This window comes from Erythrolamprus reginae, chromosome 11 (assembly GCF_031021105.1).
Source record: "Erythrolamprus reginae isolate rEryReg1 chromosome 11, rEryReg1.hap1, whole genome shotgun sequence".
Taxonomy (NCBI): Eukaryota; Metazoa; Chordata; class Lepidosauria; order Squamata; family Dipsadidae; genus Erythrolamprus; species Erythrolamprus reginae.
The window spans coordinates 29,739,228-29,767,106 of record NC_091960.1 but is presented as its reverse complement, the minus strand read 5'-3'; the positions used below and the strand labels follow the sequence as shown (position 1 = coordinate 29,767,106).

The window sequence follows — 27,879 nt, the reverse complement described above, 5'->3', positions numbered from 1 at the left end:
ATGGAAGATAAAACACTGCAATATTTCCAGAAAGCCGAACTACGTAAAGTCCCAGAAGACATAAAAATTATGTAACAGAACAGAAGCAATTTCCTCCGAGTCCACGGAGAGGGGCGGCATACAAATCCAATAAATAAAATAAATAAATAAATAAAAGTCAAAATAACGATAATAATAAAACGCCAGGCCTCGATGGATTACCATCAGAAATATATAAAGACTTGCAAGATTCTTTAGCTCCAACATTAATAGAGGTATTTGATGCAATTTTAAATGATGCAAAGATACCCGCCTCGTTGGAGGAGGCAACTATCACATTGATGTCAAAGGAAAACTCTGAATTGACACTCATTAAAAATTATAGGCCCATATCCCTGTTAAATTGGGACTACCAAGTATTCATGGCAATAATGGCCAAAAGGCTAAAACAGTGTTTGGATGAGTTTATTCATACCGATCAAAATGTTTTTTTGCCAAAAAAGTAAACATGAAATAACATTAGGATGATACTGGATGTGTTGGAATACTATGAATTGCACAGCAAGAAACAAATGGTGTTGATATTCGTAGATGTACAAAAAGCATTTGACAACGTCAAGTGGGACTTTATGTTGAGTCAAATACGATACACAGAATTCAGTGAAAATTTCATAAATATGTTTAAGGCAACTTGTTCCAAACAAAAAGCCAAAGATGTGGAAAAACATGATGTGCCTATTATTTATTGATGATTTGCCTATTATTTGTTCAATTCAATCAATCAATTTATTACAGTCTTAGACCAGAGCTATTATTTGTTCATTAACCAGCATTTGGAACTCATAGCTCTGTATTTTCTGAATTTGAACTTTTGTAAGGGGGATATATTATCTCAGCTTGGGAAGTTAAGGGCTGCCAATGAACAAGTAAATGTAAAAGTACAAACCAATATTCCATGCATTTGACATTAGGATCTGTTTTTCACCAGGTCTGGGGGGAAAATTGGGCATTTTTTTTTTTTGGAAGGACACAGGCAGTTAAGTGGAAAAGGTGAGTATGAAAAAGAGAATAGTATAGTGTTTAAAGCAAGAGTTGAAATAAACCTCCCAATTATTTTATCTTAGCTAAATACCCTCAAAGAAGACTTAAAGGATGTTCTGGTTAGAGTTAATGAGTTAACAGGAAGTTAACTTCCTCTGTAGTCAGAAAACTTGTTGAGAATTTTCTCTATGGTTAAACTTCAAAAGATATATTGAAAACATATGTTAACAGTGCTTGATTTTATCAGAGTAATCTTGGTAACTTTGGGAACTGGAGAAATAGGCTGGGATGCCACAGGTTCGCTATTTGTGGCACAGAACATACATTCATCAATCAAAACACATTTTATTTATTTTATTTATTTAGTTACTTCACCAAGCATTTATTAGATAACAGATATAAGTATAAACATGATTAGGAATACATAAAAGGGATAAAAATAAAAGGGAACATTAAGACAAGGACAGTAGACACGCTGGTGCGCTAATACATGCCCCTTACAGACCTCTTAGGAATGGGGTGAGGTCGACAGTAAGACAGTCTAAGGTTAAAGTTTTGGGGGCTTGGGGAAAAAACCCCAGAGGGTCAGGTAGTGCATTCCAGGCATTGACTGCTCTGTTACTGAAGTTGTATTTTCTGCAGTCGAGTTTAGAGCGTATAAGGTAAAGTTTGTGTCTATTGTATGCTCATGTATTGTAGTTGAAACTGAAGTAGTCTGACAGGTAGAACATTGTAGCAGATAATTTTATGTACCACGCTTAGGTCAGACCGAAGGCAGCATAGTTCTGTCTAAGCCCAAAATTTCAAGTTTGGTGTCATAAGCAGCCGGGGGTTCCTACTTACCGCTGCTACTGGTGTGATGCACTGGTGTGATGCACGCACAGCTCTGGGTGATCGGCGGGCAGGCGCATCAAAATGAGATTTGGCTTCTGCGCATGTGCAGGAAGTGAAATCTCGTGAGAGACCGTGCAAGATTTTGGTGATTTTTTTGCTTCTGTGCATGCAGTTACTGCTTATTGCAGGGGCCATTTTGTGTGACGTCAGCTGCTTTTACGTTGTGTGGGAGTCAGTTGTGTGACTTTTGTGTTGTTTGTGTGTGTGTAAGTTGGTTTTGAGCTCACCTGGTCACATGAGCATGACCACCAAGCCACACCACCAAGCCACACCCACAGAACCAGTAGGGAAAATTTTTGGATTTTACCACTGGATTATCCGATCCCATTCTGAAACAGAGAACAGATCAAAACTTCTCTATAAGAGCCTGTTTGTGGGGTAATAAGATACGGAGGGGTATAGAATAATAATTGTTTTCTGAAACCCAGCAACTTTAGGTTTTGTGGACTTCAACTCCCAGAATATAATGTCCTTCTTGTCAACGACTACTTCAGCTTCAACCACAGCAACACATGAGCACACAAGAGATACAAACTTAAAGTAAACCGCTCTAAACTCAACTGCAGGAAATACGACTTTAGTAACCGTGTAGTTGATGCATGGAACTCACTACCCAACTCTGAAGTATCATCACCTAACCCCCAAGACTTTATCCTTAGACTATCCACTGTTGACCTCTCCTGATTCCTAAGAGGTCAGTAAGGGGCGTGCATAAGTGCACCAGCATGACTTCCGTTCCCTGTCCTAATGTTTCTCTTTTACTAGTTTCATGTATATAAATATTGTTATATCTTTGTATACCACCAATAAGTACTTGAAAAAACAAATAAATAAAAATAAATAAATTCCCCAACTGGCACGCTGACTAGGGAATTCTGAAGTCCATACCTCTTAAAATTGCCACGTTTACAAAATAAATCAAGGCTGCGCAGAAACAGTTACCATTGCTCTGACCCATTTAATTTTCCTTGCTGCCATCTCTTGCAGTTGCATCACACAACGTGCCGGGGAAGGCGACAATCCTTTTCTGAAAAAAGACCTTTGCAATCTCAAGTTTCCCGGGATGGAAGAATGCAACCCGACCGAAACATTCACTAGCCTTCAATGCAACACCACCATGCGATACCTGAAATGCTTCATGGTCCTCAGCCAATCGGAAAAACCCATCATCGCCGTTCTGTGTTTCAGCATTGGCGGGCTTTGCATCGTAGAGAACTCCTTGGTGCTGTACCTGATCTTTTCTTCTCCGAAGCTCCGGAAGAAACCGTCTTACATCCTTCTCAGCAGCCTGGCCTTAGCAGACGCGCTGGCGACAGTTACGTTTGTGAGCAGCTTCCTTAACTTCCATGTTTTTAATATGACAAGTGCTTCCAAAGAGCTATATTTACTAAAGCTCACTGGAGTCAACACCTCCTTCACAGCTTCCCTTGGCAGCCTGTTCCTGATGGCCTTTGACAGGTACATCTGTATCCTCCGACCGAGCCACTACAAGCGGCTGGTCACCAGAAGAAGAGCAGTGGTGGCGCTGTCGGTTCTGTGGGCTACTGCCCTGTTCCTATCGTCCTTGCCTCTCCTGGGATGGAACTGCTGTCGTCTCCGGTCCAACTGCTCCCAGCTGTTCCCGTTTGTTGCCGACAGCTACCTCTCAAGCTGGATTATCTTGCTGATGGTCCTCCTGGCTTCCATCTGTTATGCATACATGCACGTCCTCTGGAAGGCTCACCAGCACACCGTGAACATGAAGAAGCACCATCTGGAAGAAATGCAACAAAACCCAAAGAGGAGGCTTGACATCAGGTTGGCCAAGACTCTATCCATCGTCTTGATGGTCCTGGTGATATGTTGGTTGCCAGGCTTGTTACTCATGGCCTACAGCCTCTTTTCAATAATGGGCAAGTTGACCAGGGTAGCATTTGCCTTTTGCATCACCCTCTGTCTGGTCAACTCAATGGTGAACCCAGCTATCTACGCCCTACGAAGCAAGGAGCTAAGCTCTTCCTTGAGGAGAACCTGCTCTTGTTTGGGGAAAGTGTTGGGCAATCCAGAGCCCAATCAGGAAGCAGAAAGCTCTTAAAAGGCACATTCCCAGTTGGAAATTAACCCACCTATTCCTATGCATCAGCATGGGGGTGTTCCTCCATTTGGAAGCAATTCATAGCAATGTCATCTCCAGCTATCCTTGAACTATAATTCCCAGCATTCTTCACTATTGACTGTGGGAATCCCAGATCAGCGATATCCAGAAGGGTGCAAATTCGGTCTTGTTCTCAAAAGTTTAAAGGGACACGCTTCCTTCTGCTGAAGCATACGTGAGACTTAAATGCTTTGAGGAAGGAGGTTTAAGAAGGGGGACAAAGGGAGATATAACATAGAATGCAGCTGCGAGAGCAATCATGGGCTTCCCCAGGTATGCCCATGTTACACCAACACTCCGCAGTCTGCATTGGTTGCCCATCAATTTCCGGTCACAAATCAAAGTGTTGGTTATGACCTATAAAGCCCTTCATGGCACCGGGCCAGGTTATCTCGGGGACCGCCTTCTGCCACACGAATCCCAGTGACCGATTAGGTCCCGTCAACTAAACAATGTCGTTTGGCAGGACCCAGGAGAAGAGCCTTCTCTGTGGTGGCCCTGACCCTATGGAACCAGCTCCCCCCAGAGATTAGAACTGCCCCCACCCTCCTGGCCTTTCGCAAGCTCCTTAAAACCCACCTGTGCCGTCAGGCATGGGAGAACTGAGATAACTTCCCCAGGCCTATACTGTTTATGTATGGTATGTTGTGTGTATGTTTTCTTAAATTATGGGTTTTTAGTTTTAATTATTAGATTTCTATTGTACATTGTTTTTCTGTTACTGTTGTGAGCCGCCCCAAGTCTACGGAGAGGGGCGGCATACAAATTAATTGATTGATTGATTGATTGATTAATTGATTGAATAAATAAATAAATAAATAAGCATCTCCAAAGTTTAAGGTACCTATTTTGCCTTTTAGCTGCCTGCTCTTGAAACCACCCCAAATGCAAAAAGTAAAAACCTTGCCCCCCCTCCCCATCACAGTGGGGCTCCCTGGGGTCATCCAAGGGATTTTGGATCACACTTCACTTCTCAGGCAAAAGTTATGCTCTGAAATCAAACATTCCCAAAGGTTACAATTGGGGGGAAAAACTCCAGGGGATATCAGTAGGTTGCCAGAACAACCTGTACTAGAACAACTTAGTACCTAATAATAATCTCACTCACGTCCAGTTCTTAGAATTGGAAAAAAAAAATGCTGAGAACTAGTAATTAAATTCAAGAGATTCCCTGCAGCACAATGGTCTTATAATTATTTATGCATTAAGTAATTTAATTAATTTGGGAGAGCCAGATTAATCCGTGATAGGAAGACACATCAGGAGGAATCTGACAATACCTTTTTCCAAACAACGTATTTTATTAAAATACATACATTTTACAAGTTGTAACTACCAGACTTCTGATTTGTAAAATAAAGAAAAATGGATAGAAAAATGTCGCTTGACTCCCGCAAGTTCCCTCTTCTATCAGAACAATGGAGAAAACAGTTTATGATGAAGCTCCTTTCATTTTGATAAGCAATATTGTTACATAATATATATTTGGTTAGCCGTGCTAATACCATAATACCTCCGGAACTGCCTTCTACCGCACGAATCCCAGCGGCCGATAAGGTCCCACAGAGTTGGCTTTCTCCGGGTCCCGTCGACCAAATAATGTCGTTTGGTGGGGCCCAGGGGAAGAGCCTTCTCTGTGGCAGCCCCGGCCCTCTGGAATCAACTCCCCCCGGAGATTAGAACAGCCCCCATCCTCCTTGTCTTTAGCAAGTTACTCAAGACCCACCTATATCGCCGGACATGGGGGAACTAAGACATCTCCCCCAGGGTTTCTTATATTTTATGTTTGGTATGTATGTGTTGTATAGTTTTTTTAACAGTTGGGGTTTTTAATATAATTCTTATTATTAGATTTGTTCCATTGTTTATACTGTTTTTTATTATTGTTGTGAGTCGCCCCGAGTCTTCGGAGAGGGGCGGCATACAAATCTAATAAAATAAATAAATAAAATATAATATAATAATAATAGAAAGGGTAAGAATTACGAGGACATAACAACTTGCTGTTTTGCTTCTGGAAGAATTGCTTTGCTCCTGTAGGAATTGGCATTGCCTCTATCATTTGCTCCTACCAGTGATGTAACTCCTGCTATCTTGTTTTTTCGTATACCTCAGTGCCTGGAATGGAATATGTCAAACCCACTTATGTCGCCAGGCATGGGGAAATTGATTCCCCCTCGGCTGTCTCGCTTTATGTATGGTATGTTGAGTTGTGTGATGGTTCTTAATAAGGGTTTCTTAACTGTTCTGCTTTTTAACATTGGATTTGTAGACTGTATTGTATTGTTTGCTGGGAGCCGCTCCGAGTCCTTGGAGAGGGGTGGCATACAAATCTAATAAATAATAATAAATAATAATAATAAAAGTTTGGCAGGGTTACACAGGGCAAATACCTCTGTTGCTAAGCACCTACCCTTTTCCCCGAAAATAAGTGACCCCCGAAAATAAGACCTAGGAGGTTTCGTAGAATTGCCTGATATAAGGCATCCCCCGAAAGTAAGACGTAGGAGATGTTTCGTTTCATTGCAGCATTCCCGAACAGAACAGGGGAAGAGCCTTCTCTGTGGCGGCCCCGGCCCTCTGGAACCAACTCCCCCCAGAGATTAGAACTGCCCCCACCCTCCTTGCCTTTTGTAAACAACTTAAAACCCACCTCTGCCGCCAGGCATGGGGGAATTGAGATCCTCTTTCCCCCTAGGCCTTTACAATTCTATGCATGGTATGTATGTATGTATGTTTGGTTTTTATATTAATTGATTTTTAATCATCAATACCAAATTACTATTGTACACTGTTTTATTGTCGCTGTTAGCCGCCCCGAGTCTCTGGAAAGGGGCAGCATACAAATCCAATCAATCAATCAATCAATCAATAAATAAATAAATAAATATATCTCAGACATCAACACCCTTGAAAATGTCCAAAGATATTTCACCAGAAGAGCCCTTCACTCCTCCACTCGAAAGAGAATACCCTAAGAAAATAGACTAACAATCCTGGGCCTAGAAAGCCTAGAACTACGGCGCCTAAAACACGACTTGAGTATTGCCCACAAGATCATATGCTGCAATGTCCTATCAGTCAATGACTACTTCAGCTTCAACTGCAATAACACAAGAGCACGCAACAGATCCAAACTTAATATTAACCGCTCCAAACTTGACTGTAAAAAATATGACTTCAGCAACCGAGTTGCCGAAGCGTGGAACTCATTACCTGACTCAGTAGTGTCAACCCCTAACCCCAACATTTTTCCCTTAGACTATCCACGATTGACCTCTCCAGGTTCCTTAGAGGTCAGTAAGGGGCGTGCATGTGCACCAGTGTGCCTTCCGTCCCCTGTCCAATTGTCTCTCCTTATCTCATTTATCTTTTCTTCCTTTCAAATACTGTATGTTCACCTACACTTTTATATCTTTTCTTCTATTCTTTTCTTTACTTATATTATTACATATCTATTCTCTTCAATGTGTATTATGTATTGGACAAAATAAATAAATAAATAAAAATGATAAATAAATAGGCACATAAGTGCATTTATGCATGCCCATTACAAAATTAATTACAGAATTTATGAATTGAAGTCCATAGACCAGAGAAAGGCAAAGTTGGCTCTTCTATGACTTGTGGACTTCAATTCCCAGAATTCCTGAGCCAGTCATGCTAGCTCAGGAATTCTGGGAGTTGAAGTCCACATGTCATAGAAGAGCCAACTTTGCCTACCCCTGCCATACACCATGATGGGCAGGCGCCATTAAAGTTGTAACTTGAGCCAAAGACCCAATGAAACTGTTTTATCCTTAATCAGAGATGTTAGGCCAAATAATCTATTAAAATAGAGGGGAAAAATAAAGAACCTTCTAACCTCCTGAATAGCGCCGATCTGGAATTCTGGTGTGCTTCTTTTGGGGCGGCGGGGGCAGGAAAGGCCCGGCCACACCTGCATCACGTGCTCCTCGCGCGCGCGCCTCTCCCTCCCTCCCTCTCATTGGCCAGGTAGCGTCCAATGGCGGCGGGCGTGGTCGCTGAGTGGACGCGATGGCCGCCGAGGGCTTTTGGCTGCTGCTTTTGCTGCCGCTGCTGCCGCTTTCCTGCCGCGGGGCTTTAACGCAGGGCGCCGCCGGGCCGCGCTACTCGCCCGAGTGGTCCAGCCTGGATGCTCGTCCCCTGCCGGGCTGGTTCGACGCGGCCAAGGTCGGGGTCTTCGTGCACTGGGGCCTCTTTTCGGTGCCAGCCTGGGGCTCGGAGTGGTTCTGGTGGCACTGGAAGGGCGAGCGCCGGCCCGACTACGAGAACTTCGTCCGCCTCCACTTCCCGCCGGGCACGTCCTACGCCGACTTCGCCCCGCGCTTCTCCGCCGTCGACTTCCAGGCCGAGGAGTGGGCGCAGCTGTTCCAGAAGGCCGGGGCCAGGTCAGCCCCGCCAGCCACGGGGAGGGAGCCGGCACCTCCACACACACATACCGAGCCGGTTCCCACCTCCAATCCCATCATTCCCGGCCGTGGGATCCTCGGGGGGAGTGAGGGATGGGAGAGGGAATCCCAGAGCCTGCCGCAGAGGATACTGCAAAATCGGATGAGGAGGAGGATTATATTAGCCATTTTTTGCAAACCATGAATAATGTTGTTGTTATTTTATTCAAAACAGTAATACACAGCAAACGAGATTTATATGCTGGATTTCACATCATTATATCACTCTTTTTGTTTTATTATTTTATTATTATTATCATCATCAACAACAACAATACAACAAACAAGATCACTATGCTGAATTTCATATTTCATCACCAGTCCGGCACTACTTATTATTATTTTTATTATTATTGTCAATACAACGCAGCAAACGAGATCACTATGCTGGATTTCGTATTTCATCACCAGTTGGGCGCTTCCCAAGCACCTAGGACTGTGTGATGTAGCGACGAATTATGTGCGCTGATCCCAATAAAGCGGCCTTTTGCAATTGACAGATGGAGATTTTGTCAATTCCGATGGTTTTCAAATGTCCGCTGAGATCCTTCGGTACTGCGCCCAGGGTGCCAAGGACCACTGGGACCACTTTCACAGGCTTATGCCAGAGTCGTTGCAGCTCGATTTTTAGATCTTCATATTTCACTAATTTCTCTAGCTGCTTCTCCTCAACTCTGCTGTCTCCTGGCAGAGTTGAGGAGATAAATAATAAATCAATTATTATTATTAATAATAATAATACATTTATTGTTATTGTTGTTATTTAATTCTTTATTGGCGAAGATATGGACACAACAAGGAAATTGTCATTGGTTGCATATGCTTCCAGGGTACATAAAAGAAAAGATACATTTGTCAAGAATCATGAGGTACAACACTTAATGATAGTCATGCACTACAAATAAGCATTTAATTATAAAAACATATAAGATGATGATGATGATAATAATAATAATAATAAATAATTGTAGTTGGCAGATGGAGATTTTGAAAACTACCGGAATTGACAAAATCTCCATCTGTCAACTGCAAAAGGCCACTTTACTGAGGTCCGCACGCATAATTTGCCACTACATCCTGCAGTCCTAGGTGCTTGGGAAACACCCGACTGGTGATTCGGATGAAATCCAAAATCCAGCATAGTGATCTCGTTTCCTGTGTTGTATTTTTGATGATCATAATAATAATAATAACAACAACAAACCATGAATAATGTTGTGGTACTCCCTGTTCCAAACTGTTGTTTATTTGCAAGCTTTCTTGGGAATTCTTGAACAATTGTGTTTTGTAGGCCTGTTTAGGAAGTATTGTACAAATTACCCTGCATTTGCAATACCAGGATATGATGTTATATAGTCTCCCTCCCATGGTGCTCTACTTCATTTACTTTAGTTTTCTTTTAAGATCTGCCAAGATTGATTAAAGTTCTTCTAAGCAGTTGGACACTAAAACTATAGAGAATTAAAAATGGACACTTGGCTTTTCTTGCCATGAAGAATTAAGGCAGAAGCATTGTAGTATAAATTACATCCATAATGGTGAACCCCGAAATTATAAATGGCATGACTAAAAACAATTGTGTAAAGCCCAGAGAAAAAGCTGTACACTGCATTGATTTGCAACACTGAATGGGATCACTGGTTAAGAAGGAGTAAGTATAAAGAGCCCTGCAAGCATGGTATGATTTCTTGGGAGGAAACATCATAGAAAGACTAGGCTAGACATCATCTACTGGTACCCAAGGGAAAGCAGCCAGTCTGGCAAGATGAGAGGTCTTCAAACTTGGCAACTTTAACAGTTGTGGACTTCAACTCCCAGAATTCCACAAGTCCTAAAGTTGCCAGGTTTGGGGACCTCTGGGGAAGATTAATATGAGATGCAAGGAACAAGAACAACTTTGTCAATAGGCTACACTAGTTAGTTAATTGTTGCTCACCTATTTTACAAGAATCTGACCAGACTGACTGCATTCCCTTGAGAACCAGTACATAAGGCTTCACCAGTATGGTCTATGAATGTTTTCTCCCACAGACACCACGCTGACACAGCTCTTACTCACCTCCCCTTCTCCTTTAACTGGTGATTGCAGCACAGATACATAATGTGCATAATTTTTAGGGCCTGAGTGTTAGTTATTTAAGCAGCAAAGGTGGAAGTTACTGGTCTAAAATAAGACTTCAATGTCTCAGAGAGGAAAAAAACCCACAAGAGCAACTGATAAGATAGCCCATTTAGCTATTTTTAACATAGGATTGTGTTCCCAGGCTTGATAGGATAGGACAGGACATAATAGAATAGAATTCTTTGTTGGCCAAGTGTGATTACACACACAAGGAATTTGTCTTTGGTGCATATGCTCTCAGTGTACATAAAAGAAAAAGGCAACATTTGTCAAGAATCATGAGGTACAACACTTAGGGGTCAAATAAGCAATCAGGAAACAATCAATATTACCGTATTTTCCGTCGTATAAGACGACTTTTTAACCCCTGAAAATCTTTTCCAAAGTGGGGGGTCGTCTTATAGGCCGGATACTGCGCCCATTCCACAGCCGCGTGCGGGAGGAGGGGGGGGGAGCGGACCCGTGCTCACTTTCGGCTCCGGGGACTGCGGGTGGCTATGGCGCCGAAAGGAAAAAGCGCTGCTGTTGTTGCTGTCGCTGCCGCCTGAGGCGGCGGCACTCGAATCTGGCGTGGTGGAAAATCTGGAGGCAGGCAAAGATTTTCCACCACGCCAGATTTGAGTGCCGCCGCCTCAGGCGGCAGCGACAGCAGCAACAGCAGCGCGTTGTTTTTTTATTTCCCCCTTTGGTTTCTCTTCACAGGCGGGAGTTCGGGAGGCAAGGGAGCGCTCGAGGAGACAGCGTCTTGCGGCATCGCTCAGCAACTTCTTTTTCCTTTCGGCGCCATAGCCATCCGCAGTCCCCGGAGCCGAAAGTGAGCGCGGGTCCGCTCCGCCCGCCCGGTTTGCAAGCGGCGGAGATCCCGGGCTGCTTGGCCGAGCGGGGCTTCCATTCAGGACGGGGGCAGGAGGGAGGGAGGGAAGGGAAACGCAGCCCTTTGCCTCAACCCGCCGGCTCCGGGGACTGCGGGTGGCTATGGCGCCGAAAGGAAAAAGAAGTTGCTGAGCGTCCCTTCGTCATAAACCCAACGGGAGGCGATGCCGCAAGACGCTGTCTCCTCGAGCGCTCCCTTGCCTCCCGAACTCCCGCCTGTGAAGAGAAACCAAAGGGGGAAATAAAAAAACAAGGCGTCGGGCGAGCGCCAACCGATTCCGGAGCTCCCTCGCCGGTTTCATCGAAGCGCTGCTATTGCTGGACGACGCCACTCCCGCCGCCGGCTTTGCTGGGGTGGAGCGCCACTCCCGACGGCAGGAACTGCGGGGGGTAGCCGGCGTAACGAGCCCTTGCCACAGCTATCCGCCGCTTCTTTGTTCTCCGCCTTGCCTCCGCTACTCCCGCCGCCGCCTTTGCCTCTTGCCCGGCGGGGAGAGCAAAGGCGGCGGCGGGAATAGCGGAGGCGAGGCGGAGAAGAAAGAAGCGGCGGATAGCTGTGGCAAGGGCTCATTACGCCGGCTACCCCCCGCAGTTCCTGCCGCCGGGAAGCAGCCCCTTTACATTAGCGGTGGCTGCAACGGCACTGGCGATGCGGCCGCTAGCCGCTCCGAGCGGTGTGGGAACGCCCACCCCTCTCACAGTCCGGTCCCGGGCTGACAGTAAAGGGGCTGCTTCCCATCCTCCTGCCAGCTTGCTCAGAAGGAAACCTTCTGAGAAGGAGGATGGGAAGCAGCCCCTTTACTGTCATCCCGGGACCGGACTGTGAGAGGGGTGGGCGTTCCCACAGCGCTCGGAGCGGCTAGCGGCCGGATCGCCAGCGCCGCTGTAGCCACCGTTGTGGGAGGAGCCTCAGAAAGAAAATAAGAGAGAACAAGAGAGAGAGAGAACAAGAGAGAGGGAGAGAGGTGATTCTTGAAGCATATGGTAAAAAGCACCCAAATAATAAGAAACACCCCCCCCCAGCCCACACCTGTGTTTGAAAAGAATAAAAGAGAAAAAAAACCCAGCCCTCAACTGGTTTTGGAAATGGTTCGAGTGTGTATACACACACACGTAAGGGGGGGAGAGAGACAGGGATGGAAAAAGAGGAGAAGTGAGAGGGAGAAGGAATGAGGGAAAAAGGGAGGAAGAGAGAGAAATGAGAAACATGAGAGAGAAAAGGGGGAAAGACAGGAGAAGTACCCAGAAATGAGACAGTGGTATAAATTTGAGGAGGGATGATTGATGATTGACTGTATTTATAAGGGGATGTTACATGGGATTGTATATATGAGGGGGTTATTTGTGTGTGTGTGTGTGTGTGTGTGTGTGTGTGTGTGTATGTATTTATTTATTTATTAGATTTGTGTAATTTTGGTTGGTGGTGTGCCCCAGGATTTTGTAAATGTAAAAAATGTGCTGCGGCTCAAAAAAGGTTGAAAATCACTGCTCTAGCAGGTGGTAAATCAGCACTCCTTTTAACTGACAAGGGACCCATTTCCCAGACTTTGATAATTTCCCCAGCTATTTTTGTACCTACTTGACCAACATTATTAGTGGTTGCAAAATTGAATGTTAAACTGGATGCATTTATTTCTGCCTGTTTGTATTTGTTCTTATGTTTAACCATTGAAAATGTACTTTTCCTCCAAAAAGAATCCTCTTTCCATATTTCTTAGGCAACATTTTAAAATAACTTTAAAAGCTGAGGTCATATTATTCACCCTGCTCTGTATCATAGCACACTGCACAGTACTGAAAATTGGCAGGGTCACTAATTAAACCCGACAAGTTAAAATCTGTTTAAGTGACATTGCAAGAGGATAAAGACAGAAAGTGCGGAAAGAGGAAAAAATGGATGGGCTGTTTGGATTGCCATATCATGATATCACATACAGATTCTCATTCCATAATAGATTCTCACATAGGTGTCAGCATGCTGCATGTTAGACTGAAAGATACCTGCAGAATAGATGGTAGGAGAAAGAAAAATAGCCAGGTTCACCTTTTTGTGTTGACAAATTATGATGAGTTATAATAATAAACTTAATTGTGGTGAGGAGAAATATGAGAGGCAGACAAGACAGATAGACAGAGACATATGGAGAGATAGACAGAAGAGTGCTCCCACTTGGCTCTCTCTCTCTAAATAATTCATTCATAATTTTAACAATAAGATCTTCATCATTAGTAATTAAAATATTGTGTTATCATGTTCAGAAATGATTTTTTTCTCAATGCAAGTACATCATAGACCTAGACTCAGTCAGGTCTATGATGTACAGAAGAGGGGTAGTCTTATACGGCGAGTATATCTCAAATTCTATATTTTAACTGGAAAAGTTAGGGGGTCGTCTTATACGCCCAGTCGTCTTATACGCCGGAAAATACGGTAATAAAAATTTTAAGGATACAAGCAACAAGTTACAGTCATACAGTCATAAGTGAGAGGAAATGGGTGATAGGAATGATGGGGAAAAACTAGTAGTAATAGTAGTGCAAACTTAGTAAATAATTTGACAGTGTTGAAGGAATTATTTGTTTAGCAGTTCTGTTCTTGTGTCTAGTTGTCTTGGTGTGCAGAGCTCTGTAGCGACGTTTTGAGGGTAGGAGTTGAAACAATTTATGTCCGGGATGTGAGAGGTCAGTAAATATTTTCACGGCCCTCTTTTTGGCTCCTGCAGTACACAGGTCCTCAATGGAAGGCAGGTTGGCAGCAATTATTTTTTTCTGCAGTTCTGATTCTCCTCTGAAGTCTGTGTCTGTCTTGTTGGGTTGCAGAACGAAACCAGACAGTTATAGAGGTGCAGATGACAGACTCAATGATTCCTCTGTATCAGCAGCTCCTTGGGAAGTTCCTGAGTTGGCGTAGAAAGAACATTCTTTGTTGTGCTTTTTTGATGAAGGTTTTGGTATTAGGTGACCATTTTAGGTCTTTAGATATGATAGAACCTAGAAATTTGAAGGTCTCTACTGTTGATACTGTGTTTTCTAATATTTTGAGAGGTGGTAGGATGGGAGGGTTTCTCCTAAAGTCTATCACCCTTTCTACGGTTTTGAGTGTGTTCAGTTCTAGATTGTTCTGATCGTACCACAAGGCTAGTTGTTCAACCTCTCATCTGTATGCGGTTTCATCGCTGTCTCGAATGAGACCACTCACTGTTGTATTACCTGCAAACCTCAATAGTTGAACAGATGGTTCGTTTGAGATGCGGTCATTGGTGTACAGAGAGAAGTGAGGAGAACACACAGCCATATAATAATATCTATTCCCAAGCATCAATTATTCTGTACAGAATAAGGTTTTGCAAAGGTGTCTATATCTGCTGTAATTCAGTTGGGTGGAGCACACCAGGCCAAAACCTCTCAGCATTACATATCGAATTTTTGGAGTGTAAGACGCTTTTAAAAGTAGTAAAAAAAAATTACTAAGATTTTTTTCAGCCCTAATGGGGTGCTAATACAATCTTCCATGGGATGTTCCCTTTTTTCATTGCTGCTCCTTCCGACAATTACTTTGCTAGCGATGTGATCTTTCCTTTGCCTGCTTTTGTAATTCTTTCTCCGTACTGAAGGAGTGGGTCCAGCAGTCACATGGGTTGCTCCTGTCCAATCCGGTGGGACTGAGCCTAGTATTAAAAAAGCCTGCTGGATCCGCCCCTTCCCCAGAATTCGCTCAGTCCGTGATCCTTCACGGTCGTGTGATAGCTCGTTCTCTCTCAAACACCTTCCCTTCGACTCTTTTCTTCAAAAACAGTAAGAAATTTCCATTATTTTAGCTTGCCGGCAGTGGTTTTTTTCTCAGCCCTACAGGGCTTCGAGTTGGGGGAGGAGTAGCGGCACAGCCAATTCCCGGTCTTTTCCCTCTGTGCTGTGCTGGGGCCGGCTCGGAATTTTACATATTCCCACGGTCTGGAGGTCCTGCCGAGGCAAGCCACAGTCATAAATTATCAAGGGCTATTTACCTCCCGCGGTGTGGGACTTAACCGTCTCCCGGACTTAGTTTTCCCCTCCGTTTGTAACAGATACGGAGCGGTTGATTTGGCGCGAAGGCTCTCGTGCCCTGTAACTCGCACTTTCGGTTTTGCCCGGCTTGGTCAGCCATTAGTGCGTTCAGTCCGCCGCTTGACCCTGGAGTTGCTGTGAGTCCCTCAGGCCTATTCTCCACGGAAGTGGCCTCCAACCAGTGTGCCTTGGTTTTTCTTCTTAATTTAAGTTTCGTGAGGCCTGCCACGCTGCATTTAGGGACACGAACTCTGGTTCCGTCCAGATTGCCCCTAAGTCGCAGCCGCTCCTGGGCCTAGGAGCAGGGTCACTTATCCTCTTGGGAAAGCTCACAAAATCCTTCTCCCCCCTAATTTCTTGGCTCTAGCCTTGTCTTCTGTAATTTGTTCAGACTATGGCTTCTTTTCCCAAGAGAGGCACAAATAAAGGTCCCAAAGAGGTTAGGCCTACTAGTGATGAATCTAATATCCCCCAGGCCTCTTCCTACTCTTCTTCAGGGGCCCATTCCCTGGCTAAGACCACTAGGGCTGAGAAGAGAAGGGACCTAGCCCTACAAGAAATATATTATAAATCAGCCAAACGTTTAAAGGTGCAGGCCCAAGTGCATTCAACCCCCCCGGGGGCTTCTAACTTGCCTCTCTCTGGGGTTCCTGTGCTTTCTCTGGATGAGCCAAACCTAAATCCACCCCAACTTAACTTATGGGGCTTAGGTCCAGAGGAGCCAGATATTACTGAGGATTCCTCCCAGCCAGATCCTTCTCAGGCCTTCAGGGATCCCTCTAATTTTCCGGCTGATATTTCTACCTTGTCTCCGGAGTTTCAGCCTATATTGTCTGTCTTGACTAAAACCATTGATGCTAAACTCTCGGCTTTCAATGTTCCTTCCTTGTCTCATTCTCTACCTCGCCCCTCCCGTCCCGTGGGTTCTCCTTCTTCCTACAGAGCCCCACTCACAGAGGATTTTGATTCCTCTGATGAAAAGGACGTGGATGCAGAGGATGATGATGTCCCCTTTCTACGTCTGTCGGAAGATGAGGAATCTCAAATTAAGATACCAGCCCCAGCTGCTATATTTCCATCGCAGCTCTTCAAATCTCTCCTTCTCAAGGCAAGGGCATCTACGGGGCTAGCCGCACAGGAAAAGCAGGCCTTTCCTTCCACAGACCCTCCGGAGAAAAATCTTCCTTATTTCATGGATGAACAGGAAGACAATGAGGTAATTCCTATGCCCAAACTATTTAGGGACGCCCTGCTTAAGCAGTGGGTCCATCCTACCTCTGGCTTCTCCCCCACTTCTAAGGACAAGAAGTTGTACAAGCTCTCCTCCTCTTACAAGGAGCTGCTCACCTGTCCTAAACCAGATGAGCCGGTTAAGACCCTGCATTCGACAGCTGCCATGCCTGGTGAAGCAGAGGAGGTCCTCCGTCCTGAAGACAAGCGCCTTGAGCAAATGCTCAAGAGAGGATTCTTCGCAGACGCATGGGCCATTAAGAGTGCAGCGGCAGCATCCTTCTTCTCCAGAGCTATACTCTTGTGGCTTCGCCAGCTCCAACAACACTTGCCTCCAGATGACCTTCGAGGTCAACAAGATTTCAACAAAATCTTCGCAGCTGCCCAATACATAGCGGATGCTACTCTCCAATCTTCCAGGTTTGCAGCCAGGTCAATAGCGGCCTCCACTACGGCCAGAAGACTTCTATGGCTCCGTCCCTGGCAAGCGAGAGTAAGACAGAAGTGGCAACTTGCCAGGGGTCCTCTGAAACGCAATCTCCTTTTCGGAGATCTCCTGGACCCTCTCCTTACAGAGACCAAGGATAAGAAAAGGGTCTTGGGCCCTACCACCAAGAAGGCCCCTAAACCACAGTCCTAGGTTCAAGGCTTCGCCTTTCAAAGGAATCCAGGTCAGTATTCCCCTCGTTTTCGAACCCAACCTAGTATCTCTAGGGGCAGGGGTTCCCGTTACCAGAGAGGATCCTCCTCTTCCAGAGCTTCCAAGAAGTCCAGATGGTGAGTATCCATCCTTCCCTATTGGAGGTCGCCTGGCTTGGTTTTTCCTCTGCCTGGCACTGTTCTTGTCAGGATCCCTGGGTCATCGACATTATAGAACAGGGCCTTCACTTAGAGTTCATTTCCTCCCCCTAAGCAAGCTTTTCTTCATCTCGTTTCCGAATGGAGGAAGCTATCTCCCATTTGTTAGCTATTAGAGCTTTCCAACCGGTCCCCTCTCTCCTGAGAGGCTCAGGCTTTTACTCCATCCTCTTCATGGTTCCTAAGACCTCTGGAGGCTGGAGAGCCATCCTAGACCTTAAAAAAATTGAACCTATTCATTAGGTATAGGTTATTTAAAATGCATTCCCTATCCTCCATCCTAGCCGCCCTGCACCCTGGGGATTTCATGGTTTCCCTGGATCTTACAGAGGCCCACCTACATATCCCCATTACCACAGGCCACAGGAAATTCTTACGTTTTACCTTCAAGGCAAACATTTCCAGTATACGGCCATGCCATTTGGGCCCTCATCGGCTCCCAGAGTCTTTACTAAGCTCTTGGGTTTCTTGGCGGCTCATATCCGGGCCACGCCCCTCCTTATTTTATGTTATCTAGATGACATTTTAGTTCATGGAGACTCTAGGGATGGAGTGGTTGCAGATCTCTCTTCCACTATGTCGGTCCTTCAGAACCAGGGTTTTTTTCTATTAACTTCAAAAAGAGCCACCTTATCCCAACTACTTCTATTCTACATCGGGATCTACCTTTAACTCTGAAATATCCCAGGTTTTTCTCTCTCCCGAGAGAAAACACAGTATGTTGGATCTCATTGCTCGCATTCTATCTCAGCAATCTGCCCCCTTTGTCACCCTATCTTCCCTGCTGGGGAAGATGGTGTCATGCGTTGGCATCGTTCCCTGGGCTCGTCTCCATGCTAGGGAACTACAGTGGCTTCTGTTACCATTCCAGAGATCGGGGCACAGCAACTCACTCGTCGCATCGCCATCCCTCCGACAGTTCGCAGATTCCTCAAGGGGTGGACTCCTCCAGTCCTAAACAAGGGATCTCCTTTCAGGTGCCCGGCCCAGTTTGTGGTCACCACAGATGCCAGCCTATCCGGCTGGGGTGCCCCTGACCAGCGCCTAATAGCCCAAGGCACGTGGTCACCAGAGGAAGCTTCCAGGCCCATCAATTGGCTAGAACTCAGAGCAGTGTCTTTAGCCCTAAAACTATTCAAACCTCACATCTCCAACCAGCATGTGCTGATTCTTACCGACTACTTAGCCATAAGGAGTCACATCTGCAGACAGGGAGGCACAAGATCCAAGTCTCTCATGAGGGAGGCCCTAAAATTAGGGCTTTGGGCGGAGGAACATCTCCAGTCGCTTCTAGCAGACCACATCTCGGGCAGTCTCAATGTCCAAGCGAACTGGCTCTCGCGGGCGACCATAGATCCAGGAGAGTGGAGTCTCCATCACGCACTGTTCCACCCAATCTGCCTCAGATTCGGCCATCCAGTGCTGGATCTATTTGCGTCAAGTCAATGCCCAGCTCCCTCGCTTCTCCTCAAGGTTTCCATCCCCGAGAGCGGAAGAGATCAATGTTCCCAGGTTCTCTTGGCCTCCAGGGCTACTGTACGCCTTTCCTCCAATCCCAATTCTTCCAGACGTGACCCACACAATTATTCTGGAGAAGGCCCAAGTAATTCTAATCGCCCCCCATTGGCCCCGCAGGCCATGGTTTGCGGATCTTCAGAAGCTGTCCGCGCAGGCTCCCGGGCGTCTCCCCGTTTCGGAGGATATGTTGCGGCAGGGAGCCTCTTTTCATCCAGACCCGGAGTGGTTCCACCTCACTGCCTGGCTATTATCAGGAGAGACCTAGACCTGCGAGGATACGATCCTGACACAGTGGAAATCATCCTTAAATCTAGAAGTAGGTCTACCAGCCGGATATACGACCGCACGTGGTCCAAATTCCACCAGTGGTGCTCTCAGGAGGGCTTATCTCCCCTGTGTCTTCCCATCCACAGGATAATTGCCTTCCTAATGTAGGTTTTCCACCAAGGTCTCTCCACCAGCTCCATCCGTCGCCAATTAGCTGCTATCGCTTCTGTCTTGGCGGGACCTCGCAGGCAGTCTCTCCGCTCCTTTCCGGAAGTCCAAGATTTTCTCAGCGGAGTGGCCAACATCAGGCCCTCTAAGGTCCACAGATACCCTTCCTGGGACTTGCCACGGGTTCGATATTCCATTACTCAGGCACCCTACGAACCCCTGAAATCTGCGTCCCTCAGGTACCTATATTTCAAGGTAGATTTCCTGGTGGCGATTTCATCCGCCCGACGCATCTCTGAGTTGGCAGCCCTTTCTATCAGACAGGACCTCTGTCAGTTCCACCAGGACAAAGTGGTTCTGCGACTGGATCCCACCTTTCTACCCAAGGTTAGTTCCATGTTCCACAGATCCCAGGATATTGTCTTTCCTTCTTTCTGTCTCCAACTAGAGCATCCCTTGGCAATTAGATGGCACACTCTGGATCTCACAAGAGCGCTAAGATTTATATCCAACGCACAAGACCTTTCGAAGGTCTGAGGCACTCGTCGTGACCTACCATCCCAGATCCCTGGGAGCCAAAGCATCATCATCTGTAATTGGCCGTGGGATCAGCGGCACCATTGCAAAAGCTTATGAGTCAGCCTCCCTTCCTATTCCATGGAATATCACCGCGCACTCTACCAGAAGTGCTGCCACATCTGCCGCTTGGGCAACTCAAGCTCCGTTGGAAGAAGTGTGCAAAGCAGCCACTTGGGCCTCGCCAAATTCCTTCATCAGACACTACAAAATAGATACGTACTCCTCAGCAGATGCTGCCTTCGGCAGAAGAGTACTCCAATCCGTTATTTCTCACAAGGGCAATCTAACCCCGCCCTAGGGACCTATCTCTTGGGTATGTCCCATGTGACTGCTGGACCCACTCCTTCAGTACGGAGAATAGGCGTTGATTGCTTACCTGAACGCCTCTTCTCGTACGGTGAGTGGGTACAGCAGTCACCTCCCTCCCTTTGTGTGGTGTCTGTCATCTCTATCACCTTCTTTCTACCTTTCTACTAACACATGAGAGATGAACACCTTTGAGCTTCACAACTGAGCCTAGTCTACGGATTCGCGAATTCTGGGGAAGGGGCGGATCCAGCAGGCTTTTTTAATACTAGGCTCAGTCCCACCGGATTGGACAGGAGCAACCCATGTGACTGCTGTACCCACTCACCGTACGAGAAGAGGCGTTCAGGTAAGCAATCAACGCCTATTCTCTCTCTGAAGAGAGAGAGAGAGAGAGAGAGAAGTGTTTTAGAAACTTTTTTTAATCCGCAACCAGGGAGTTAAAAGGAACCACGTGTGCTCAAAACCAGGAAATCAATGTGTTGAAGCTGACCAGACTAAAGACTAGCCTGGTAGGGAGATTATTTTTTCCCTATTTTCCTCCCCCAAAACTAAGGTGCGTCTTATACTCCACTGCGTCTTGTACTCTGAAAAATATGGTATTTTTGGGATACAGTGATCCCCCGATTATTGCGAGGGTTCCGTTCCAGGACCCCTCGCAATGATCGGTTTTGTGCGAAGTAGCGCTGCGGAAGTAAAAACACCATCTGCGCATGCGCAGATGGTGTTTTTACTTCCGCAGCGCTAGCGAGGAGCCGAAGATTGGGGTTCCTGGGAAGGGGACTCAGCTGGGAAGCGGCGCTGGGGTTTCCCCACCGCCCACACAAACTCCTCGCTGCCGCTCGCCCGCCCTTCGCCCGCCCACCCCGCTCGCTCGCGCCGCTTCCCAGCTGAGTCCTGAAGCGAATTCTCAGCTGGGAAGTGGCCCGAGCGAACGGCGTGGGCGGGCGAAGGGCGGGCGAGCCGCGGGCGCGCGGGCAGGCAGGCAGCGGACAAGCCGTTTGCTCGGGCCGCTTCCCAGCTGAGTACTCAGCTGGGAAGTGGCCCGAGCGAACGGCGTGGGCGGGCGAAGGGACCCAGGGAAGCCGCCCAGCAGCTGATCTGCCCGGCGCCATCTACGCATGCGTGGCCATAAAAAAAAAGGGCACGCATGCGCAGATGGTGTTTTGACTTCCGGGTTGAAAAATCGCGATTTAGCCCGTTCGCAATGATCACTGTATCCTAATCATATGAGGACCCGGATTCTGGGGGCAATATGCTGGCTCTGTTAAAAAGTGCTATTGCTAACATGTTGTAAGCTGCCCTGAGTCTAAAGAGAAGGGCGGCATAAAAATTCAATAAATAAATAAATAAATAAAATATTCATATTTTTAACTTACGTCTTTTCCCACATTCACCTTATAAATGCTAAGCACTGGTGAAATGTCAAAAGAGGATGAAGTTCCTTCTAATTCTTTTGTCGTTGGTTCCTACAGGTATGTGGTGTTTACTTCTAAGCATCATGAAGGTTTCACCAACTGGGGGTCGGAAGTGTCCTGGAATTGGAATTCAATGGATATTGGTCCCCACCGTGACCTGGTTGGTGAATTGGGAGAGGCTGTTCGGAAAAGGTATTAATCTGATCTTAAAGAGGGAGTCGGGCTGATGCAGAAAAAAAGTAGGTTTACTAATCAGATACTAACTTTTATTTTGTTTGATCTTAGAAACATATCCTTTGGGTTGTATCACTCCCTTTATGAGTGGTTTCATCCGTTGTATTTACTGGACAAAAAGAATAGCTTCAAGAGCCAGTTCTTTGTCTCTGAGAAGACTCTTCCAGAACTCTATGAACTTGTTTTAAGGTAAGAGTCAAACATTTTGGGACTGTGAAATAATAATAATAATAATTTATTAGATTTGTATGCCGCCCCTCTCCGAAGACTCGGGGCGGCTCACAACAACGATAAAAACAATATTATAATGGCACAAACTAAAAACCCTATCATAATTAAAAACCAAACAGCACATACATACCAAACATAAATTATAATAAGCCTGGGGGAAAGATGTCTCAAATCCCCCATGCCTGGCGGTATAGGTGGGTCTTAAGTAGTTTACGGAAGACAAGGAAGGTGGGAGCAGTTCTAATCTCCGTGGGGAGTTGATTCCAGAGGGCCAGGGCCACCACAGAGAAGGCTCTTCCCCTGGGGCCCGCCAGACGACATTGTAGAGAATATTTGTAGCTCAGGTTGTAGATTCCTCTTCTGCGTGTTGTTGTGGTCAGTTGGTCACATGACTAGTCATTTAAATTGAACTGGCAGACCAGCGGCACGACCAGAAGTTCCTGGTCTCCAGCCCCATTGACAATGAACAACACCAGTGTGATTGGGACAAAGCCAAAGTCATGCACACAAATTGATTGAAGTCTGTTACTTTACAGGGAACATCAATAAACACATTGATTTAGAACCTGTTCTGACCTAGGCTTCCTGATAAATCATAAAACACAAACGTCCCCCTCTTTTTATTTCAATGGCTGTAAATTATTTCAACGGCTGTGAATTCTGTTCATTCCCAGCAGTAATAAGTCCCCAACAATCCAACAGAAGTCTGCCACAGTCTTTCGGAAGAAGGCTGATAAGCACCAACCTTTATCTCTCTTGACAAGCTTCCAAAGGCCTAACTGGCAAGGAGCTTTGCAAGGCCAAACAGAGCATGGAGTCGGAACGGAGCTGCTGAGTTACACCGACCAGAATTAAACCAAGTTGCTTCCTGCAACAAGCACATTGATTTGCCCTTCCTTTATGTCAGTGGTCCCCAACGTTTTTTCCACCAGGGACCAGTTTCAGCAAGACAATTTTTCTATGGCCCAGTGGGGGCGGAAAGGGGCGTGGTTGGGGGCGGGATTAAGCATGGGGGTGCTGGTCCTCCCCGCCCCTCTTTCCCGCCATCGTCCTGTGGCCGGCAGAACCTGCCTCCCAAGCCCTCTTGCCCAGCGGGAGCTAAGCGCTGGAGAGAGGGGGTCAGGCTGGCCCTCCTGCCTCCCCCCAGCCAAAAACACAAAAGCGCCCCGCGGCAGAAGCCAAAAGAGGCTTGAGCCTCTCGGTCCTTCCTGCCCCTCTGTCCCATCCATCGTCCTGTGGCCGGCAGAACCTGCCTCTCGAGGTCTCTTGCCCGGCGGGAGGCGAAGCGCTGGAGGGAGGGGGTGGCGGCATGAGGGCCGGCAGCTGCTGACTCCACAGACCGGTGCAACATGCCCCGCGGCCCGGTACTGGTCCGCGGCCCGGTGGTTGGGGACCCCTGCTTTATGTCCTATGGGAGGGGCCGATCATCTGAAGTGCTGCAAAGTCCCTGAGGGGAGCGATGTCTTCAGAGGGACTTAGAGCAACCCAGCCAAGGGGGGTCACTCACGAACGCCAATCCTAGAAGGAAGACTTGGACACATTTCTCTCTGGGTGATGTGACACAGTATTGAGCTGTGCACCTTCTTTTATTGGGGGAATATGCAAATGGGAATGATTACACGTACATGTCAAGTGATATACAAACATCCAATAACGTAACTCTAAGATATGACACAACTTCCGAGTCCTTCCTATCTCCATATGGCACGTAACCAGTTTCCACTGAGCAAATGTCTCTCATGGCCAATTTCCTGGGACCTTTTGTTGTTTAACACAGCTATCTCCTGTTTACCACAAAGCAAGGTCTTTTATCACAGCCTTCGTCCTGTTTACCCTAGGCAATGTAATTTGCATCCTTTGATCACACAGTTCTTTTCCTGCTGGCACATTATCCGAGGAGAGTTACTGAACCGTTTTATGACCAGTCATTTCCTTAATTTCACCAGAAGTACAGACTTGTCTTATGCGACTTTTACGTGCAGTCCTGTCCTGGCTAATGGAATAAAAGTGTATAAGGCATTTATGCTAGAAGTACAGGTATCAAATCCTATCCTGACATTATGCTATATCAGTCAGCCACAATCATCTCCAAGCCTTACTCCCAGGTAGCCCTTTTCTTCCTCAACTGTTCTTGCCTTCTGCTCATGCGCACATTGGGAAATGGCTCCCTCTGTTCCTCTGCCTCGCTCATGTCAGCCTTTGAAGTCAGCACAGATCTCCCAGATGGCCCAGGCTAGATCTCTGCCTCTGACAAAGAGCTGTCTCCAGACTCCAGGCTTGGCCCATGTTCCTCTCCAGCCTCCTTGCTGTCCAACTCTGCTGCCAGCTCCATAGGCCACTGGTGAACCATAACAGAACCAGCCTGAGACAGTGATATGCAGCTGCGAGAGCAATCGTGGGCTTCCCCAGGTATGCCCATCTTACACCAACACTCCGCAGTCTGCATTGGTTTCTGATCAGTTTCCGGTCACAATTCAAAGTGTTGGTTATGACCTATAAAGCCCTTCATGGCACCGGACCAGAATATCTCCGGGACCGCCTTCTGCCGCACGAATCCCAGCAACCGGTTAGGTCCCACAGAGTTGGCCTTCTCTGAGTCCCGCTAACGAAACAATGTCGTCTGTCGGGACCCAGGGTAAGAGCCTTCTCTGTGGCGGCCCCAACCCTCTGGAATCAACTCCCCCCCCCCTGGAGATTAGGCCACCATGCTTGCCTTTCGCACACTCCTTAAAACCCACCTCTGTCGTCAAGCATGGGGAAATTGATTCCCCAGGACCGTCTTCGTTTTATGTATGGCTTGTATGAAATGTATGATTGTTTTTATATTGAGGGTTTTAAATTGTTTTAATTAATGGATTTGTACTGTTTTTCTTATGAGCCGCTCCAAGTCTCCGGAGAGGGGCGACATCTAATAAATAATAATAATAATGGCTGATTTAAATAGCCAGATTGAAAACTTACATCCGTATGGTCCTAAAGGACAGGAAGATCTATCTGTTAAGCTTTGCCAAAATGTTTTTTGGCATTTCTAATAATTTAGAATTTCTAAACATTTTAGAAATACTGTATGGTCATTCTGTTCACATATTATTGGTGTTATATCTTAGAAATAAATCTCAGACGATACCTTGGTCTGAACTAGACCTAAGCATTTAAGTGTAGTAAGATTTGGTTCAAAGATATTTTTATGGTATCTTGAAAATTTGACATCCCATTGACCAGTCAGGTCCCACAGATTTGGTCTTCTCCAGGTCCTGTCAGCTAGGCAATGCCGTCTGGCGGGGCCTAGGGGAAGAGCCTTCTCTGTGGCGGCTCTGGCCCTTTGCAATCTACTCCCTCCGGGGATTCGTACCGCCACAACCCTCCTGGCCTTTCGCAAGGCCCTGAAGACCCATCTTTGCCAGCAGGCCTGGGGGGACAATGTCATTAATGGTTAAATGAATTAATACAATGAATGTGGCTTTCCTGAACCCTGGGCGAAAATCAGCTGGCCATCACATGCATGTGTACTGGAGCTGACATAGGGCAATGCCTCATGTGCCCTCAGATATGGCTCCACATGGCACCTGGAGCACCCATGCCACAGGTTTGCCATCCCTGCCATATCCTGTGCTCCTGCAGGAGGTGAAACCGGTTCCCTTCAGTTTCTTATTCCAGATTTCAAGCACTTGAGAGAGAATAGTGAGGTCTCCTTTGATGTTTCTCAGAAGTCAAAAAGCAAATACAGTGATACCTCGTCTTACAAACTTAATTGGTTCTGGGAGGAGGTTCGTAAGGTGAAAAGTTCGTAAGATGAAACAATGTTTCCCATAGGAAACAATGCAAAACCAATGTAATGCGTGCAAGCAAAAATATATATACAGTGGAACCTCGACATACGAGCAGCTCTACTTACGAGCTACTCGAGATAAGAGCTGGGAGGGGAGCGACATTTTTGTTCGCCTCCCGAGCTCACATTCGGGATACGAGCGCCAAGGAGCTGTCTCCTGAAGCCGAACGCTAACTTCCGCGTTCGGCTTCAGGAGACAGCTGCGAAGCGGCGCGGGTGTTTTAAAACGTCGCAGCCGGCCTGGGGGGCTCGGGGGGGTGCTGGCAAGCCCCCCAGGCCGGCTGCGACGTTTTAAAACACCCGCGCCGCTTCGCGGCTGTCTCCTGAAGCCGAACGCGGAAGTTAGCGTTCGGCTTCAGGAGACAGCTGCGAAGCCGCGCGCATGTTTTAAAACGTCGCAGCCGGCCTGGGGGGCTGCGACATTTTAAAACACGCGCGCCCCCGAGCCCCCCAGGCCGGCTGCGACGTTTTAAAACACCTGCGCCGCTTCGCAGCTGTCTCCTGAAGCCGAACACTAACTTCCGCGTTCGGCGGCAGCGGTATTTTTTGTTGTTGCACGGATTAATTGACTTTACATTGTTTCCTATGGGAAACAATGTTTCGTCATACGAGCGTTCCGACTTACGAGCCTCCTTCCGGAACCAATTAGTCTCGCAAGTCGGGGTTCTACTGTATTGCAAAAACGGTGCTCCGCTGGGCGCCACCGCCCGGCTGTCACCTTTTGACTCCTCCCTGGAGTTCACGTTTTGGCCGGCCAGGAAGGACGTCTCCATGACGTCAAAGCTCCGCCCCTGGAATTCCCTATTAGGATTCCCCACCTCCATTTGAGCCTCCCGACCAGCCGACAGCTCCGCAGCTCTTCTGCAAAGGTGACAGCTGGGCGGAGGCGTTTCTCAGCAGCCTCCCGAACCCAAACGCTGAACCTGAACTTTTGCTGAACTTCCGGGTTCACCGAGAAGCCCCCCTGGTTGTTTCGGGAGGTGACAGACGGGCGGCACCGCTTCTCGGTGGCCTCTCAAACGCCGAACCCGAACTTTTGCCGAACGTCCGGGTTCAGTGTTCACGGCGGCAGGTTTGTAAGGTGAAAAAAGTTCGTAAGAAGAGGCAAAAAAATTCCGAACCCCAGGTTCATATCTCGAAAAGTTTGTATAACGAGTGGTTTGTATCACGAGGTACTACTATATTAAAGGGTGAAATAAGGTCCAGGAGGGAAGTGTTTTTAATAGGAAAGTGAACACAAGAACAAGGGGACACAATCTGAAGTTAGTTGGGGGAAAGATCAAAAGCAACGTGAGAAAATATTATTTCACTGAAAGAGTAGTAGATCCTTGGAACAAACTTCCAGCAGATGTGGTAGATAAATCCACAGTAACTGAATTTAAACATGCCTGGGATAAACATATATCCATCCTAAGATAAAATACAGAAAATAGTATAAGGGCAGACTAGATGGACCAGGAGGTCTTTTTCTGCCGTCAGACTTCTATGTTCTATGTTTCTACTGTATATAAAATGGAAATGGATGTTTCCCAAAAGTTGGGTACCTGTTTTCATTCATTTGCATGTCAACGCAGTTTCGAATGTGCAGCACAGACCCCAAATGAGAACATCAAGAGGGACTATATAAAGCTTTATAACTAAAGCTTTAAAAAGGTTTATTAAAAAATTGCCCCTAAAATTCA

General features: G+C 46.6%; 2 protein-coding genes across 3 annotated transcripts in view; both read left to right on the top strand.

Annotated features, from left to right (window-relative positions):
* Positions 1-2,931: 2,931 nt before the first annotated feature.
* On the top strand, positions 2,932-4,163 carry CNR2 (cannabinoid receptor 2). Its single transcript, XM_070764117.1, has one exon. It carries the CDS (start codon positions 2,978-2,980, stop codon positions 3,986-3,988), a length of 1,011 nt encoding a protein of 336 aa, XP_070620218.1. The 5' UTR covers positions 2,932-2,977; the 3' UTR covers positions 3,989-4,163.
* Positions 4,164-8,052: 3,889 nt separating this feature from the next.
* FUCA1 (alpha-L-fucosidase 1) overlaps positions 8,053-27,879 on the top strand; it is a 38,811-nt gene continuing 18,984 nt past the window's right edge. For both annotated transcript variants that reach the window (XM_070764116.1, XM_070764115.1), the window contains exons 1-3: positions 8,053-8,460; positions 21,961-22,095; positions 22,189-22,326. In XM_070764116.1, coding sequence (XP_070620217.1) covers positions 8,087-8,460; positions 21,961-22,095; positions 22,189-22,326 — 647 coding nt within the window. In that variant the 5' untranslated portion in view covers positions 8,053-8,086. The remainder of the gene's footprint in view (positions 8,461-21,960; positions 22,096-22,188; positions 22,327-27,879) is intronic.